This window comes from Gopherus flavomarginatus, chromosome 2, assembly GCF_025201925.1.
Source record: "Gopherus flavomarginatus isolate rGopFla2 chromosome 2, rGopFla2.mat.asm, whole genome shotgun sequence".
Lineage (NCBI taxonomy): Eukaryota > Metazoa > Chordata > Testudines > Testudinidae > Gopherus > Gopherus flavomarginatus.
Genome location: NC_066618.1, coordinates 65584239 through 65604209, shown reverse-complemented (window position 1 = coordinate 65604209; position 19971 = coordinate 65584239). Strand labels below are relative to the sequence as shown.

Genomic DNA, 19971 nt, shown 5'->3' with positions numbered 1-19971 from the left:
CATCAGACTTGTCTTCAAATATTTTATCTATTCTGATGCTATTGCAAAGGAGAGTGTGGCCCTTAAAACATTTGCTTTTAAAGGTTTAGAAACCAATATTATGTCACCGTCAGGTTAGACCACACCTGTATGAATTTAAGATGTGGGACTGAAAGATTAAAAACAAAAACCTACCAGCGGACTGATCGGCAAATAACAGTTGAAATGCAGAGGGCTTTGAATTTCAGTGATATTGCAAATGGCATGGAGATCATGCTGAAATTATTTCACAGAATGGACTGGGGGAAAATCACGCCTGGGGGTGGGAGGATACCTGTTCTTCTTTGCAAACCTTTTATTCCCCCCTGATCAAGCACACTCGTGAGTGGAAAGGGGCAGTCCCGAGTCTGTGCCGCCCGCTGCTGGAATTCCAGCCCCTGCACGATTATTATATTATTTAATTATCTTCATTTTATTCCTCAGATGTTTATCAGCTGCTTTGCATATCACGTGGGGCCGGTCGGGCCAATGGGCTCTCGCCTGGCGCGACACTGGCGCGTCAGCTCTGGTCAAGTCTCGGAGATTTAGTATCTCTTTTTTCAGTCTTTGGGGCTTTTAAAAAAGAGCCACTAGTCTCAATGCTGATCGGGCTATGACAGCCTCCGTGCTCCTCCATCCCCGCTGGATCGAGCCCGTCATGTTCCTCTACGACAACAGCTTGGAGGAGATCAATAAGAACATGGAAGGTTTTCATGCAGGCAGCAACTTTGCGGCAGCGGCGGCGGCCAACCAGTGCCGGAATCTGATGGCTCATCCCGCATCCCTGGCCGCTCCCAGCACGGCTGCCTACACGTCGAGCGAAGCCCCAGCCTCTGGCATGGCTGAGCCAGCTGTCAAACAGTGCAGCCCCTGCTCGGCGGCCGTGCAGAGCTCCTCCGGGGCCGCCCTGCCCTATGGCTACTTTGGCAGCGGCTACTACCCCTGCCGCATGACCCATCACAATGGCATCAAGTCCTGCGCGCAGCCCGGCTCCACTTTTGCGGACAAATATATGGACACCTCGGTCTCGGGCGAAGAGTTCACTTCCCGGGCTAAGGAACTGGCTTTCTACCAGGGCTATGCCGCTGGCCCCTACCAACCCGTGCCGAGTTATTTGGATATGCCTGTGGTGCCCACAATTGGAGGTCCTGGAGAGCCCAGGCATGAGCCCTTACTCCCCATGGAGAGTTATCAGCCTTGGGCAATCACCAGTGGGTGGAATGGGCAAGTGTACTGCCCCAAAGATCAATCCCAGCCACCCCACCTCTGGAAATCCACTCTCCCGGGTAATACACCTGCATGGCTTGTGTCCTCCTGCAATCTTTTTACTGTCGCCACTATTAACCTTAGAACTAGTTAGTAGTAGTATTGTGCGCTTGCTGTTGTTTTTGCTGCTGCTGCTGCTGCTGCTGCTGCTTTGGGTTAGTTGTTGTGCTATAGTTTTTGAAACATTCAAGCTAACCTTAAAACTGACCCTACCACACCTCCTCTCTCATCCCCTCACACACATACATTTATACTAGTTCTGGTGGTATCTAATATGATCAGGAGTGACTTTGCTCCAGAATTCAAAATATGCCTGCTTGAATTACTAATAACATTAAAGAGGGAAATAGCTGGAAAAGTTTGCTAAAAAAATTATTATGCATTCACGCTTAACAAGAATTTTCCATGAATAGTGCAGCTTGCACACTTCATAAATTATTGAAACAGTGTATAATTTTTCCTAAAGTCCCTTCAGGACGTGTGTGTGTGTGTGTGTGTGTGTGTGTGTGTGTGTGTGTGTGTGTGTGTGTGAAAGGGAGAGAGAGAATCAAGACTTTGGCAGTTGACTGCTGTTTACTATAGAAAAAAATCTCATATCAGCGGTCGCTTAGTGGCCAAGCCTGTTGAGCATGGTAGAATTAAAGTTGGCTGTAGATTTAAGCTCTGTGCAATTTGAAGATGTCCTAATCAGTAATAATTTTATAATGCCTACATACATGGTTTTCTGTTCCAGACGTCGTTTCGCATCCCTCAGATGCGAGCTCGTACAGACGTGGGAGAAAGAAACGAGTGCCTTATACAAAGGTTCAATTAAAAGAACTCGAAAGGGAATATGCTACAAATAAATTCATTACCAAGGACAAACGAAGACGGATATCGGCAACTACAAATCTGTCAGAGAGACAGGTCACAATCTGGTTCCAAAACAGGAGGGTCAAAGAGAAAAAAGTTATCAACAAATTGAAGACTACCAGTTAATGGATTAAAATGGAGACGCAGCAGTTCACAGGTTTCAGAACTATTTTTGTCCAGATTAAAATAAATAATAATAATTAAAAAAGACAATGAACCTCTTATTTCATAACAAGAGATCTGTATCTTTGGAATTATAGCATTTTAAAAAATATTACTGTAGGAAATGGTTAAGACTGACTGTTCCCCCGAAATCCAGATCAGACAGTTTAAATGATAGATAAACTATAGAGCCCAAATGCCCACCTCTCAAATGCTCAGTTTCAGTTAAGATACACGTTTTACTGAAAATCTTGTAAGTATTTATGTGACCTTAGTATTCTAGAACACTATTAATGGTTATAATCTGAAAGCTGGTTCAAATAAGAAGTTCGATGTAAACATTTTTTTTCTTCCATTGCAATCCAAACTGCATGTTGAATTACTGCTCAGGTAAATCATAGCGAAAATATACAATTACTGTATGTTTAAGAAATGCATTTTATGTATGAAAAGAAGGTACTGAATAAGGATTTCAGAGGCATCAGTAACGAAGGAAGCTCTGTGAAGCAAATTAAAAACAATGCAAACTATTGGGGATAGAAAGGCTAATACTTGTTTGGAAATAGCTTTCTTTGAGTTATTTTTCAATAGCTGATTTTTTAGCATTCGAGCTGTTTCCTGCGAACAGTATGACAGATATTTTCTAAGAGAACTCTACATATATTACACCTCAAATGGTCTTCAAGAATTGTTAAATAGGTAAAGCCCAGTAAATTGTAAAACGTTTAACTCTTGGGTGGACACAAATACGCGAATGTTGGCATTTTGTTATAATAAAAAAGTCTTTTCTGGGGAAAAAATCTCGGAGAACTCCAAACTGAAAAATACATGATGTGTTCCCAGAAATATTTTGATTTCTATATTCTATATTTTGATCTATAAGTAATTAGTAATTTACATTGTTTATTGTCTGTTCTGAGGCAACATTAAGAAGCTGAGGGATTCATTTTACAGCACCTTTTAAATCCAAACAGTTATTTCAACCAGCACATTATTTTTGTTTTTATTCACTGTAAGATGCTATCTTGTAAATAATAATAAAAAAAATCAGCGCACTGTGAAAATGTATTTGGGCACCCTTATTTTTTACATTTCTATTGAAAATGAAAATTCAAGACCTGTAGGTAGATCTAGTAGTACTAATACTGTTAATAAAATAGTCACTGTAACAAAACCTGAAAGAAATACTCTTTATTTTTCCATATTTACATGCATTTTGTGAAAAATAATGTATCTGTCTTGTAATAACGTTCTCTTCGATCATTTAAATAGTTCATATATTTTCCTGTAAATTATTTAGCTGGAGGTGGGGACTCTTGATAATTAGCTTTACTAAACTATAAATGTTTCAGTCAGGTTAAAGAGTCAGGTATTTTGAATGGGGGGGGGGATGACATCAGTGTTGTGCTGGAGCCCTGAATGAAAATGAAAAACAGTTGTTAGAAGACCCACAAATGCAGAGATGGCAGTATTTAAGGTTTATTGCTAGGACTGGATATGTCTACGCGGGAAGGTTTTGGTATTTGTTGAAGTGACAGGACTAGGAAGGCCTTAAACCTTGACCTTGACGAAAAAAGACAATTTGTGACCTTGACTTTTGACAGCTCATGAATAGTCGTCTCCACGATTAGTAGATCAAGGGCGCCACCTCGCGTTTCCAACTCGTCTTTGTAGCGAGAGAGCTCCAGTGGAACGAAGGCTGGTCACCTGGCTCTTATTTTACGTGCCTTACCTCTTTTTTGTCCAGATGGGACACACATATATAGATCATGCGTAAGAAAGAAAGTAGAACATATTATGTTGTATGTGATATTTTACTTCATATCTATATTTGTCGAGCTACATTATAGACTGAACTGTCGTGACAATCAGTTTTAATCTAATCTGAGTCTAGAAGGCCATAATTTCAATTAAGAAGCTGCATACTAGCCTTTGATTCTTGTGTATGTCTTTGCCAGTTGACAAGAGTTGCGATATTCAAAGAAAATGTCTTCAATAACTTTTTCCCCTGTCTCCTAAGGTGGTCTGCTACCCTAATTAGAATTATTAGGAAACCTTTACGGCAAATAAAAGTATCCTATACCGTGCTAACTATAGACTTCTAGGATTACAGTTCAGAAATTCAAAGGAACCTACCTCTTCATAGGTTAAAATAGAGGCCTTTCTGGAGCTTAGATCTACAAGTCTGACTTTAACGCAAACCTTGGATAAGTATACAGGGAAGAAATGTCTTTTTTCCAAGAACGTCTTGTGTCTGAGAGATTTCACTTAATACGTTTTGCTATTTCAGAATACCAGCTGACTTTCTAAGAACGCAAACTTGTGTAGAAAATGTGCAGGATTTTATTTTGGTTTTTCTCGCAGGTCTCTCTAGTGTGTTAGGGGAGCGAATTTTTGTATTTTTGAAATGGTGTAAGGCTAAATCACCCAACAATCCAGTAACAAAATTAATATTTACTACGGTCACTTGTAGCTCTTCACAAGTCAGCCACTATTACGTCACACTCAGTAAAAATATGTTAAACTACATTTCTCTGGACTGCTAAGAAAATCATTGAGAATAAAATCAAACAGTATTTAAATTACCACGTCTTATATTGACTTCTATTTTTTTTTAATAACTACATAAGAAATTAAGTGAAAGTGTTCTGTCGCTAAGGGTGGTGAGAACAGGCCGAAAGGAAGAACCTGTCATTACAAAGTATCAAAGAGGTTCATTTATAATTTGCTCGGGCGGAATTATTAAGGGTCTCGGACAGTTACACTGCTGTTGTAATCCATTCATTGGGAAGCACAGATTCTGATTGTGCAAAATTCTAATCATCTCCTGAGACTGGCTATGGGCCCTCAACGCCAACTGGACTAAAAGGGCTTTAAGTGAGCTCAGCATCTTGTTGCACTGGTCTCTTAGGGAGATATTCTGCAGTCCTATTGATGTCCATGTGAGTTTTGCCTGAATAAGAACTGCAGGAGAGGGTGTCTATTGATGGAGACCGGAGGTAGAAGAGAACAAACATCTACTGATGCATTAATCAATGATACTCTATGCATTTTCCTAATAAACCGTGGAATGCTTATGCTTCTGTACTAAGAAAGAGAGTAGTCAGAATGGCATACCATTGTATTTTGCAGGGGAACATCTGAAAGACCAGTTTTGCTCAGTAACACCGGAGTATTTCCGGAGGAATGCCGTTGACTTCACAGGAGCTCTCCACCTTTTCACTGGTGTAGCTGAGAGCAGAATCTCACCCTGAAGCTTAGTTGAGACATAATTTTTTATTTGTTTTTCTAACATTCTAAGATGTAGTGAAAGGAAATGTAAAAGCTCTCACTATATTCTGGAATTAGTTACAATTCTGAATTCGATAGTTTCAGTGTCTAACACTTTTGATCACCGAAAATATATATGAATGTAGTAAATAAACGGTATATACATATATACATACCGTTTATTTACTATAATGTACTAGATATAGATATAGATATAAAACCATAACTATATATCTATATCTAGTACATTATATGTATATATATATATATATGTATATACATACATATAAACGCATTATTCACTATATATATAGTTAGCGTTTATTTACTACATTCATATATATTTTCGGTGATCAAAAGTGTTAGTTTAGATACTGAATTTGTCGAATCCAGAATACATGTATATTGGCATAGACGCAAAGTGTGTCGGCACATTTTCTCGGTTTCGTTATTTATAATCGTTAGTTTGACTGAAGAAATACAAATACAAACACACACATTTACACTCGTATGTACTCTGTGTGTATATAACATACTTCAAATTACATATAATTTACACGTAATTTATATTTGTATTGCATAATTCAAGTTCCATGTAATTTGCACTTAAATATATTATACTAATAAATAGTTTAGAAAACTCTTCCAAAAGCAATAGCAGTTACATATTACCCAAGAGTAATTTAAAATGTCACTTTTAAACCATTTCTAGTAATTCTTTATCAGAACTAATGAATGAAAATTTTGGTCAGATTGACTACCTATCAGCTAAATCCTTGTGCTGAAACTGGGTTACTGGATTTACATTTCCACTGGTGTCTATATATTTTTACAATGTACGTATTCTGTAGTGTAAAAAGCGTGCAATTTCAGTTGTGATGCTTACAGGAGCAACATAACATTTTGGACCTGACCCTGCTCTCATTGAAATGCATGGCAAGTTCCCATTGACTTCAAAGGAAATAGGATAAGGTTCTCTTTCCTAACAAATAAAGGTTCCTCTCCTGCTTCCGTTTAAGTATAGAAAAATCCCATTGACTTCAGCAGGAGTGGGATTAGGCCCAAAGCGCAGACGTATAATTCAAACCAGGGTATAGCTCTCGTATAGTCTTATTGAGTTAATGGGGATACACCAACACTCAAAAATGGAAGGTTCGGGCTTTATTAAGAATTGTTATCACAGTAAGCATATTTAGCAATTCAGAACCTGCATCTGAAGAAGAGGGTTTTTTACCCACGAAAGATTATGCCCAAATAAATCTATTAGTCTTTAAGATGGCACCGGACTTCTGGTTCTCCTTTTTTAAGGCACTTTATGCCCATCATTAACTGTCCGGCAAACCACCTCCTGATTTAGGCTCCGATTCTACAAAACATACATGAGAAAGTTAATAGCTTTAGTCAGGTAAATTCTATTGATCTTGCTAGGATTATTCACTCGAGTAAAATTATTTACTTACGTAGGGGGTTGCAGAATTGGGCCAATAACTGACCTCACGTACGGATTTAGCTTGATCAGTTGGTGATTGTTTTACTTATCAATGCGTCAACTGATTTAATAACAAAATAAGAATTAGCTGTGCTTACTAATTTATCAATTGGAGAATTCTTTAAAATTGACCGCGCAATGAAATGTAGGGAGAGGGAAATTCGCTGTTCTTTACTTAATATCGAATAATCTGTCAGCAAACATGAAGAGGAATAGATTTTAAGGTTCTTCACTGATTACGTTTTCTTCTTTTTAATTGTGAAGCATATGATCGTCTGTTTTATTTTCGAATATCTATCTATCTATCTATCTATCTATCTATCTAGTCTTCTAGTGTATATATAAACACACCTATATATGCATGTGCGTGTGTGTATGTTATTTATTACTTTAATTTACCATCCAAAAGCTGTTGGCATATACATTTTCAAATACAAATTGCTGTTGTATTAGATATTACTGTCTCAGCAATCTGACGCCAACGTTCTAAAATATGTCCGTAATATGTATTTTGTAGGTAAATATATCACCAACGAAAATAATTAACAAATGCGATTCACTACTTCCCATGCACATGCGTCTGAGAAGAACATTATTTATATTCTCAACACTACCAGGAATATATTAAAATGGGGCGGGGGGGAGTCATTGTATCTGTAATGTTTGATAGTGTTACACACATTTAGCATTTTATTTGCATACATTTAAAATAACCCAAAATAGCTGGGAGGGTTGTTGTTACTAATTTATAGTTTAATATTTATTATTATTTTAAAACCAGAACAAATAAAAGATACCTAGAGGTTTTAACTTTGTTTTCCCAGATCCCTGGAAAATGCTGTATATAGAAAAAAAAGAAGGCAAGCTAATGCTGTATATTTAGAGCATTTATGGCAACAGTAATGTCAAGGTAATATTTCTGTCTCATTGCAAAATGAAAAACATAATTAAAGATAAAAAGATTAGCCCAGCCCCATATTTTGCAATTCTTGCAGGATTCAGCAACATAAACCTTAATTCCAAGGGTCTGAAGATGTTGATTTATAATCTTCTAATGCTTGACGGCTTTAGAACATTGGATTTAGAATTCCCATAGACTAGAAATGTTTTATGATATTTGATGACGACGGAAGAGTAAAACAAATGTTATGTATTTTTTTTTCCACAGCAAGAGAATACGATGGTATTTAATCTATCTCCGCCTTTAACTCCTGGCAGTAACAAAGGTGGTTTGCAACGGGAAATAAAACTTGACAGCAGCATATTTCCTAAAGGGGATTAGTGTAACGGCAAAACTGTGTCTTTTTCCTCTTTCTTAAAAATACTTCCGTTTAAAATTACTGGATTTCTAAGAAATCATTTCGAAAGAAACCAGCTGTGGCGCCTTAAAATTGTAATTATTGGGATATAAAATTATGTCACGCTTCTATGGAAATGACTTTATTTTTTTCGTGTCTGAACAAACGGTAAGTCTCTAGACAGCCAAACTATAAATTTAAGTTTGTAAAATGTTGCTGTCTTAAGTAAAATACACATTTCAGAGTCTGTGTAGGCAGCGTTGGCAATTAAATCAAAACAGAGCTTAATACAAAAAAGAGATGCTATCAAAAGGCGTTTTGTTGTCATTAGGAACTTTTAAATGAACTTAAAATGATGATTTGAAGAGATGTCCTTAAAGATTTTCTTGTGGTTGAAGAGTAGAAAAAATATGAGGGATAGTCGTTCCAAATTATACTTGTTCTCCAATAAACTACTGACCATGTTGACAGCAGACGTTACAATTATTTTCTGGTGGGACAGTTCCCGCAAAATGTGGGATTGGCTTGGGTGTTTTTGCCTATTGTTGCTTCTTTTCTTGGAAGCCTCCTATTCTTTCCTTGCTAATTGCCTCTTTTGTAGGGATTTGGCTCATTAGCTGCATCTAGGAAATGCAAATGTTCATTAACGCTCTGCGAAAACGCCCCAGTGAAAATATGGCGCTCTGAAATGCAATGGTCTTTGCCGCTCCTAGATCTGATTTCTGATTAAAGATCCCCTAGGAGAGCATCTTCCCTTCCCCCCTCTCCTCCTGCAGCGTGAAAGAGAGCGCCCTCCTCTACGTAGTAAAGGTCAAGTCCTACAATGCACAATCCACGGTCATTACTGTACCGTGACCCACGGTGTATTGGAGAGGGAACGTCAGTGTGTCCAGTGATCAAAAACTCTTGGTCTTTTTCTCTAGGGCGATGGGAATACACGGAATTATATTGCAGTTAGCCTACTGCAATTACCTTGTTGTATTAGAATTTCAGTCGGAAATTTTAGCAGGACTGAGAAAAGAAATACTTAGCTTGTCACACTGGTGCATTTTCCAAGTAGGCTAGGCTGAAGTCTGTGAGAAAGCTTATGCACCTTAGTGGCTCAAAAACCTTTCGAGTTCCAGAATAAATCTTTGTGGACCAGGTGTATTGTATGTATAAGAAAGCCACTACTGAGTGGGTGTCTGGAGTGCTATCAAGAGAGGCGCGGGATTCTAGCCATTAGTCTCCGGGTTTTCATGTTTGCACAAGAGAAGAAGATTTCGGACACTGGGGTAAGATTTAAATGTTTTTCCTCGATCTTGCTCAATGGTTTCCCTCTCCCCGCTCCTGATGTTGGTTTCAAAACAGTGTGGGACCGGTGATTTGTACAGCAATGTCATTTGGAAGGCCTTTGCGGCGGTTTTTCACCCCACTCCTCCTCCTCTTCCCGTACTTAACCCTCCAATCTAGCTGTCTCCCATGATATAAACAGAAGTACAGATTTTGCTTCTGAAGTTTGGGGGAATGAGTGCGTCTAATGGTGACGATCAAGCCATTGATAAAAGTATTAATTCTGATGGTCGCTTGGGGACAAGGCTCCAACTTGCCAAAAGATGCTACGGAGCACAACAGACGTGGAAACAACAAAAGGGTTTTAGTATTAAAGAAAGATGAAAGGTGCTGGGAGTGTCAAACCCAAGATTAGAGGGTGCATGTAGTGACGGTGCTGGATAATTGGATTTGTATTTGTCTGTTTCTCTAAGAGTTTGCTCAAATATCATTGAGTTTCTTTCCGAGTAATTTTTTGAATTGTTTTCCTCTTTTTGTTATTATTTAATATTGCAAGAGAATTAAGGAGAGGGGAAAAACCCTACAAGAATAAAGCCATCCATGGACGAATTTCCTTAATGGTTCCTTAGGATGGTTATTTAACCTGCCTGGTTATGGCCATATGTAGAATGTCCAAAAACAAATTTCCACAGGATTTTGTAACTGGCAAATTTAAATGAATCCCAAGTTAATTTTAATCACTTTGATTCAAACTCCCCACTCATAGTTTGATTTGTTCAGTATATCAGAAATTCTCCGCTGTACTCAGCCTGGGTTAAAAATAATCGGAAAGCAAAGTATTTTAGGCCAGTCTGTTCTTAAACTTCGGGATGCCGCTGGGTAGACATAAAAATGAATAGTTCTTAATACAAAGAAGGCTTGGATTGCTTTCAGCCATAGCTAATAGTTGGCATATGTCTAAATATAAACAGCTTTAACAAAATAAAAATACCATATTGAATAAACAGGAAAAGGAGAACTACTAGAGGTCCACATCTCAGCTCTGCTTGTTTTGTTGGACTTTGAGAAGTGTCTGGTATAAAAATGGTATTGTTGTGTTGCTAAATAGTTTCATTTAAATATATACTGATGTTTGTACCATTGGTAGACATGGGCCAAGAAAAGGAAATTGACAAGATGATGGACATGCTGAACCCGGAATATTCAAGACAAATCATATTAGGATTTGTGGGGGAAATATTTGTATAAGCACCCTTGTATTTTATTTGCATAGCTAAATACAGTACACAAAAGGAAGAAGACCTTACAGAAAATATAAAACGTGTGTGGTAAAGCTATTACATTTTGCAATCCACAATTTCTTTTAAACTTGTGTTTTACAAATATAAGATTTAAAAATTACATAAATACAAGTTACCTTTATTATAACACATTTCTTAGAGTCCATCAGAATATGTTAATGTTCGAAGTCGTTGGTTTGACAGGCTCAGTATAATGATACTTCCTGTACCCGCCCCCTGAAACAATCCTTGATGAAGAAATGTCTTTAAGTCGGTGTGTTTCACGATTCTTGAGTCGGGCTCTCCTATACAGTTAGCAGGGTGGCATAGTAGAATCTGATTTTTTTTTATTTTTTTTTGGCGAGTGGACAAAATATTTTTTTTTAAAAAACCCTTATCTATCGCTGTTAAAATTCAACATGCATTAGCGAAAACACTGAGTATTATACAATCGGATTTAGCTGATAATCCATGTGATAGATTTTTTTTTATTATTTTTTTTTGTTAAGGATGCACAGCAAATTGCGGATCTCAGCCCCCAAGAACAACCAAAATAAAAAGAGTTTGTCTAGCCATAGCTACAGTTTATTGCCTATAACTTTAAAATCTCAACATTAAGAGCATATTATATATACCACAGGAATTGAACTTCGTTGTTGTAACCCTGAATTCCAAAGTAACAAAATAACCTTCTGTAGGAGGCAATACAGTCAGATTTTTCTCCCAGCATGTATTTCAATGATTAACATACCTAAGGTCAAGTTCAAGGCATCACCTGTAGCAATACTTCTAAATATATGTAGACAATGGAATGTTCTGGCGGGGTTGTTTCTGTTGTTTGGACAAACAGCATCGCAGTTCCCAGACGGCGCGCCAATTTTGTAAGCAAACGGCTGTGGGTCAAATCTCTGTGGACTTTGCATCAGGAGATCACTAGTCTGTACATTTTATGTAAAGATCGAGGTAGTCTTATTGTTTTATGACTAGGTATATTGAAATAAATCTTGGAGATAGTGTCTAAACAACTATGATTAATTCCACATAAAATACATCTTCATGAAAGATGATTGGAACCTGTTTACTACAGGTGACGTTAATTATCCTAGTCATCTGTGGATATGAATATGGGTGAACTCAGTCAAGTGGCTGGCTTTCTATATCAAAAGATAACAGGCGACGAATTTTGCTTTCGCAGACACTTTAGAACAACTGGTTTAGACACCCATCCCCTGCGCCCCACATTTGTCAGAAGTCTCTTGCACCTGTATGTGGATACATGGAAATAAATTAGTTACCGTATGTTTTCATGTATTGGGAAAATATAGCTGCACAATCAAGCAGAGAAAGGAAGATAATTATGGTACCATTGACATTCAAACAATTTCAGAAACACCTAGACGTCCAATATAACACCTCAGTATGCCCTCCTTATTTTTGACCCTGCCTCGATTCTCTTACATATGATGCACAAAAATACCATGACACTGTAGGCAAATATATACTCTGGGTCTCGACGTTTTCCAGAAAAAACAAGTTTTTGGAAACAGAATAATGAGAGAAAGACTCAGCACTTAAAACGGTGCTTGTGGTATGTTATAAATAATATCTAATATGTTGGTTAAAAAGAACAGGAAAATAACAATTGAAAGAGAATGTTCTATTTAGCAGAATAAATTCCTTGTTAAAAAGAGAAACACCTCTGTGTGCTATTTCTTACAATTATCGGAATGTTGCCTTACTTTCTGTAACAGCTATTCGATATCGAGCATCATTCTAAGTAAATTTGAGATGTTCTTGATAAATGCTAAAATCGTGTAGCTTTATTCATATCGTTGTAAGCCTTATTTAAGTATTAAAAGAGACCACGATAAAGGAAAATCATTTTTCCAAACATTGTAACTTAAACATACAACATTTTCAATGCTAATAAAATCATGTACAATCTCCAACTTGGTAAGTAAAAATTGTTTTTAAAAGCTTATTCGTCATAATTAATTTAATACCGCTAAAAATACCAAGACTTCAGTTGAACTGTGACTCAGTTTTGTATTTACATTTGCTTTCTCTTTATATATAAATTTGCACCTCCATAATATGACTAGAATTAAGAAGCGCCTGGTTTTGAATAATAAAGAAACTATGCCATATCATAATTTTGGAAATGCATTGCTCTTTTGATAAATCCCTACTAGCTGCAATAGCTGAGGTATTAGTGTTTGAAATCCATTATCAAAATATTGTTACAATTATTTTTTTCTTAAAATGTTAAAGAAATGTGTTCAGGTGAAAAACTATATTTTGGTTATTACCGTGCAGCTCAGCAGTATAGTGGTCCAAAAGGAAAAGGGAAGAATAACTGAGTAGAGAACTAGTAAGTCTTAAATAATGTCTAATCCAAACTATCGTCAGGAAATTTAAACAATTACATTTAAGACAATTTTTTTCAAAGTGTTGCGACCTTATAGGCAATTTTAATTAGAAAGAAAGTAGTTATGAGGTTTTCGTTGGCCGAAATATGTTGCGTATTTCCTAATATTGCCCTACTATAATAACTGCATGTATATAGAAAGAAAAGCATACAATAGCCATATGCTGTAATAATTAATTAGTGCATAATTTTGGAGACATCAAAATTCTATCAAAAACATGCTTATTGAAAATAGGCTAATTTTCAAAAATCTGTAAAGCTGTAATATTTTAGTTAAATCGTTTTACATATAAATTACACTTAGTATACACTTCTACTGTGAAACATGGGTATTCACCCTAATATTTAATATAAATTATAGTGCGATTTGTATTTATGAAACCCTCTACAAATATTATACAAAGTGGCAACATTTTACACATTATAGAACTTGACCTTTTAAAGATCCCCTATATTGTCTTTAAAAGTTCCTTCTGCACTCCAGATATATACAAACTCTGGACGTGACATCCTAGCTTTGTTTATATCGCTCCAAAGCATGGATTAGTTTTTCTTCGCTTTGTATAGGTAGACATGGCCCGATCTGCTAATTCACCTATTAGCGATATTTGCGTCCATTGTAAAATGTATCTAGAATGACATGCAGCGCAGTTGCAAAGCACATAACTTGATTACACACATTGCCCTTTCTCAGCCAGACGAAATAGTTGTAAAAGAGGACTGAATGCATTTTGCTTCTCAAAATGAAATGCTTTCTTTTGTTTCTGCTGTTCTCACTGTGGTTAGCAGGGGCAACGCACGGCGTTATTTGCTTTCTAAACGAGGAAGTCCCAATGACTGTATTAAAAGAGCAATTCAAAATTAGACAAAATAATAAACAGTATAATTGTGTTTGAAACAGCAACATAAGGGCAGTCTTACTGCAATTACCCAGACATTCCTGGGCTTTAAGCGTACATTATGTCTGTTTCACTTAGCAGCAAATAAAGCAGAGAACTAACTCCTCCTTGGGTGTCTGCTTATTCTTACACTAGCTGCACTCTTAAATCTTTTCAATAATCGTTTCTAATTGTTCTACAGATGTAATCATTTGTCAGGATGCATTTTGTTTTCTCTAGTGTTAAAGCATGTTCTAAAAGACTAAGTACCCTACTTCTCTGGGAAAATAAATAGCAAACCATCAAAACTAAGCATGTATATTCTGCATAAGCTGTGAGTGTCCTTTAATATAATGTTAGCTGGACTTGCATTATTAATTGCGTTCTTGCCTTCATCCCATGATTTCCCTTTGTTTCAAATAGGCATAAATGAAAACAGCAAGTCAGAGTCTTTAACTGCACGACAGAAATCGAATGTAAATAGGAGCAGGAAATAGCCACATACAAACCTTTTTTTCAGAACTGCAGCCCGTTCTATCTCCAAGGTTTGAGATTTATTTAATTAAGAGGGGACTGCAGAGATTCCAAGTAGGTGGTGTCTCCCGATTAACCGTTGGTCAGCTCTGTCATGTCTGTTCTGACACAAGCTGAAGTTGACTGCCAAAAGTGCTATAAAACCGCAGGTCAGTCTAGAACTGTTTTCGGTTCTCCTAGACGCGCCGTGTTCAATTATAGCCTTAAAAGCCCTAATACAAGTGCAAGAATTTGTTTGCCATCACACAGAGGCGGGGCGAACCTCTGCAATGGTGGCGCCTTTGTTATCTCAAAATCGCTGAAATCCTTTATACATTCCTTTTGTCTGGAAGGGGGGAACAGATTTTAATATCAAGAATTGAAAGGGAGGGAGGAGGGAGATGAACAGTACTCAGAGAGCAAGAGTCTTTTTTTTTCTTTTCCTTTTTTTTTTCGGTAAAAAGGCTAAAGGGGAAACTACATAGAGGCAAAAGTGTAGAATTAAGGAGGAAGAGTAAGCATGCTGCAGAGCTCTTCTGCGGCTTAAAAACATTTTTACAATCCCCAAACGACAATGGAGTCTTCAGGTAGCACTCTGATGACATGCATATCTCTTACTTCCATCCACTTTCTGGCAAATATGTCAAGCTTGAAGATTAATTAATAATTTCAAGTTCAGCTCACAAACACTGAGGGAGCATAAAAGTTCTTGCAGCACACCAAAATAAAGAGTTCATTAAAGGGATATGTCCAGAGCATTTGATTTGTGATTTGTAACCCTTGTAAAATAAAAAAGGCATATAAACATTAATGCTAATAAATTAGTTTACTCCACTACAAAGTAATTACTTGATAATGTTGATATTTAGAGCTTGAATTCAAATGTAATAGTTAACTATAATTTAGCGAAAATACATAATGGGAATATTTAGTCAATGCACAACATGATAAGATTTGTTATTAAGTCAGTTACGATAAGCTAAGCAATAAATAAACAAATGGATGTTGACATTTAAATACCGAAGATCTCCAAAATTTGCAATAGAACTTTCCCGTGATATATAAATACTTCCACTACATTGTGGACGTAGAAAAATTCAAAATGTTGTTATCTTAATATTTTTAGTTTTCCTTCCATCGCTCGCCCAGGTCCGCAGGAACAGAGATGGTGAAATGTTTCCAATTTCTTAATTACACCAACTTCACAATAGTCTTTTGTGGCCTTAGTGTAATTCTTTTTTACTGTTTTGATTAAAATGAGCCAGAATCTAAATATTTCATTTCTGATATCGATAGGCAGAATAGGAAAAATGTTTTTTTTTCAACAGCTTAAGGTTGTTCATACCTCAAAAGGTGCTGGCTTATTTCTCTGTTTTCTTTGGCAAAGATCATTCGATGGGATGTGCATTTTTGTTGGCAGAGAAATACCTTTTAGTCTCTGCCCTGTACAATCCGCTTTCCACATCATCCCCTTCATGCAACACTAGTAAAAGCTTCACTATGCTTTTAAAATAGGTCTATCTAGATCTCAACGTCCAGCGATGATCTGAAGAAAAAATAAAAGTATCTGGGTGCTGCAAGTTTGTTTCTAGGGGTTAATAGGATAAAAAATATTTTAACAAGGCTTCTGGCAATTAAACATAGAATATTTGTGAAATCGGAATAGCCCAACATCCATTGGTTTCCCAGGTATTTAGCAGCACTGTTTAGGCAAAGAGATCAGATGCCCTCTTTACGCAGTGGTCTGGAATTTAAAGGACTTCCTAACATTGCAAATAAAGAAAGCAACGCTTTGGAGAAAAGGCAAAAAGAGAACCATCACGATGGGAATAAAATATTATTAAATATCTCTAGCAAAACTTGGATAAAACCGGACAGGGTATTTGAGGTTAATATGTTAAAAAGGAAAGGAAGACACTAAGCGCTTCGGAAGTGAACATGAATGCGAGCATGTAATCTATTCACCATGAAAATCAGTACAGACTTGACCCTGGCACATTCTTCCAAGCAAAACCCTGCAGGCGACTATCTTCTGCACAAACAAAAAAAAAAAAAAAATACCGACCGATTGCTTTGGGAGCATTCAGTGCTAGAAATCAGATGGCAGGAAAAAAAAATCATTTAATTTCTCTTGATTTTTTTGCAAATATTGTATACAAATAAAAAAGGTCTCACCTAACATGTGGGAATTGCTAATTCTTTCTACTCCACAGCGACCTGGTGCAATTGGTCAAACTGATAATAGGAAAAAGTGTCATGAGTCTTTGTCCTCTGAGGGTGAACAAGGAAAACATGAGTTATATTTTAGATTACGTGCTTTTGGTGAGAATACCAAAGTGACGATCTGTTGCTTCCCCTGAGATGGCTACAAAGTAAAAAGGGCCCATACTTGCAGCTTGTCAATTTCAACATTTGGTCACATGACCAGCACCTCCCTGCTAAGGATGGGGATAGATTTCCACGTCAGCTTACGTCTCCAAATTTCTTACTTCACGGATCTGCTTCAAAGAGGCAGCTGCATTAGAGAATCATGTTAAGCTCAGCTAATGCGGAGAACCCGAGGTAGCCTAATGATGGATTTTGATGAGCGTGTTCCTTGTTCCTCTAACATGTATTTGCCAAGTTGTACTTACTACGTCTCGGGTCCTGATTTCTCCAGCCTCCCTTCTTTTTTGCCCCAGACCCCGTCTTCTCGCCCTATGACATACTCCTACTCTTCCAACCTACCCCAGGTCCAACCTGTGAGAGAAGTTACCTTCAGGGAGTATGCCATTGACCCCGCCAGTAAATGGCACCCCAGGAACAATCTGCCCCACTGCTACTCAGCAGAGGAGATCATGCACAGAGACTGCCTGCCTGCCACCAACACGGCTAGCATGGGTGAGATGTTCGGCAAAAACACAGCAAACGTCTACCACCCTACCACCAACGTCTCGTCCAATTTCTATAGCACGGTGGGGAGGAACGGGGTCCTGCCCCAGGCTTTCGACCAGTTTTTCGAGACAGCGTATGGCACCACGGAAAACCTGTCCTCGGCGGACTATTCGGGAGACAAGAATGGCGAGAAAATGCCTGCGACAGCTACTGCAACTTCAAGTTCGGAAGGCGGCTGCAGCAGAGAGGCGGCAGCAGCAGCAGCAGCAGCAGAGGAGAAGGAGAGGCGGAGGAGGACAGAGAGCAGCAGCAGTCCGGAGTCATCTTCCGGCAACAATGAGGAGAAATCCAGCAGCTCCAGTACGTATAAAGGCAGCGCCCAAGCGCTTTATGAAAGGGAGTTTGAAATCTAGCGCACCACCGCTGTTAAATTTTTATATGCTGTTTTATAAGCATATAAGGTTTATGAAGGGCCTTTAGATTTCCCCCAACAAAACTTTGTTATAAAAGGCAAGATCACGTGTTTAGTGCTGAAATTGGCCGTGAAATACCCACCGGCCAATGGATGCCTTTAAAAAAATCGTTTTCCTTCCCTTTTTTTCCTTTTTTTTTCCTTTTTGTTTAAATAATAATTAAAAAGGGCTCTGTGGTCAAACTCTCGAAAATATAATAACGTACGTTTGTGCCTGTAAAGTCACCAAAAAGGGATCCTGACTCCTTTGATATCAAGGTAATTCAGTGATTTTATAAAAGCCATGTGTTGCACCAGAAATCTAGTTAGGGGCTGAATTCAAAGCCATCACCATTTTAACGATTGCACTAGCATAGCGTTTAGCAGATAAAGTAGCCGCCTGAACTGTAGCAATATATTAAAAGAAACAAATTAACCTAAAGCTGGCCTTTTTGTCTAAAGGAAGCCATTTTACCTAGGCATTATGGCAATTACGTGTTGCCTTCTGTCCAACAGTCTGTTACTTACAATTGTTTTTCAAGCTGTCAAAGTCTAATTTTTATATGTGTTTTTAAAAGGCAAAGCAAGTAAACAACTTTGAAAAATACCTCTACAGTGGCCTGTACCAGAAAAGGAAGGTTTTTTAAAAAAAGGGATAAGACCAATATTTAATTTAAAGAGCTTTTAAACCTTGAAAACCTTCCAAACAGAACTACTCTTCGTACTGAACTTTAAGCCTACTGTGGCAAATTGAGAGACGACATTGCTATTATAGCTATATACCTGCATTTTAAATAACAGCCGAGTCAATCAGAATGCAAAGATTTAATAGCAGCCTTAGACGCAGTGCCTTTTCCACTGATTAAAAAAAAAGAGGGGAGAACACATTCATGGAAATGTAAAGCCAGGATCTGTAGACAGAATAAAAATCAATTGGTAATGGTCTGGAGAAAGACTGGGGTTGCAAATGTGTTTACTAACCCTGCTAACATAATGTCAGCTGGAGTGAACCAGGTGATTAAAACAGATATGTCTATGTGCAGCTGTTTGTGGAGTCTGTCATACCACGGTACCAAGCATCGCATATAGCTTTCGAAAAGTGCAGGCAGAAACAATGAGGCAGGTACTCTCTTACTTGTTCTGTATTATGCCTGTCCCCCTTGCCAAAGTGACACGGTGTTTGCCATCATTGCTTTTTCACATGAAGAAATGTGGGCTTTGCACATTCGGTACCCTTTCTCCATAGAAAGCTCAGTAAGGTAAAGAGCTAGCCTGTAGAATAGGACCTAACCATTATATCCAGGGAGTAGGCAAAACACTTCACAGATTTGCCCCTTGACTGAGCTTTTCCCAGTACCAAGTTTCAAACACTTCTGCCTTTTTCATTCCACAGGTGGACAACGTACCCGTAAAAAGAGATGCCCATACACCAAATATCAGATTAGAGAATTAGAAAGAGAATTCTTCTTCAGTGTCTATATAAACAAAGAGAAACGCCTCCAGCTTTCCCGAATGCTCAATTTGACCGACCGTCAAGTAAAAATATGGTTTCAAAACAGAAGAATGAAAGAAAAAAAAATTAACAGGGACCGATTACAATATTACTCAGCTAATCCACTACTTTAAAACTCATAGCGTTTTTCAAAATGAGATTAAATTCAGATTTCGCCCTTGACAAGGTCAAGCCACAGGGTTACATTTAAGAAGAAGGTGTGTAACTGACGGGACTATGAGACCTATGATTTTACATACATGTAAATCAACTCTGGACTTTTAATTTTTTAATTTTTGATATTTACATATCAACTGGAATTGATTTGATGCTGACACACATGGCATCTAGCGCCAATAGGCCAGCCATAATCTTTGTTCTGAGTGCAAAATTCATACCTCTTACCTTTACAGACACTTCCGCTCGTT

General features: G+C 37.7%; 2 protein-coding genes across 2 annotated transcripts; both read left to right on the top strand.

The window, feature by feature from the left end:
* The first annotated feature begins 631 nt into the window (after window positions 1-631).
* Window positions 632-2262, top strand: HOXA13 (homeobox A13). The gene is made up of 2 exons (XM_050938717.1): window positions 632-1304; window positions 2018-2262. The coding sequence occupies exons 1-2, from the start codon at window positions 632-634 to the stop codon at window positions 2260-2262; spliced, it is 918 nt and encodes a 305-aa protein (XP_050794674.1).
* A 15010-nt stretch (window positions 2263-17272) lies between these two features.
* On the top strand, window positions 17273-19677 carry HOXA11 (homeobox A11). The gene is made up of 2 exons (XM_050938716.1): window positions 17273-17960; window positions 19445-19677. Exons 1-2 carry the CDS (start codon window positions 17273-17275, stop codon window positions 19675-19677), a joined length of 921 nt encoding a protein of 306 aa, XP_050794673.1.
* The last annotated feature ends 294 nt before the right edge of the window (window positions 19678-19971 follow it).

What these genes read in the sequence shown, in the direction of transcription:
- HOXA11 (XM_050938716.1), top strand. Translation starts at nt 17,273, where the DNA reads ATGCGGAGAACCCGAGGTAGCCTAATGATGGATTTTGATGAGCGTGTT. An exon ending in GGAGAAATCCAGCAGCTCCA is followed by an intron (nt 17,961 to 19,444) that starts GTACGTATAAAG and finishes TTCATTCCACAG; the next exon opens with GTGGACAACGTACCCGTAAA.
- HOXA13 (XM_050938717.1), top strand. Translation starts at nt 632, where the DNA reads ATGACAGCCTCCGTGCTCCTCCATCCCCGCTGGATCGAGCCCGTCATG. An exon ending in CTGGAAATCCACTCTCCCGG is followed by an intron (nt 1,305 to 2,017) that starts GTAATACACCTG and finishes TTTCTGTTCCAG; the next exon opens with ACGTCGTTTCGCATCCCTCA.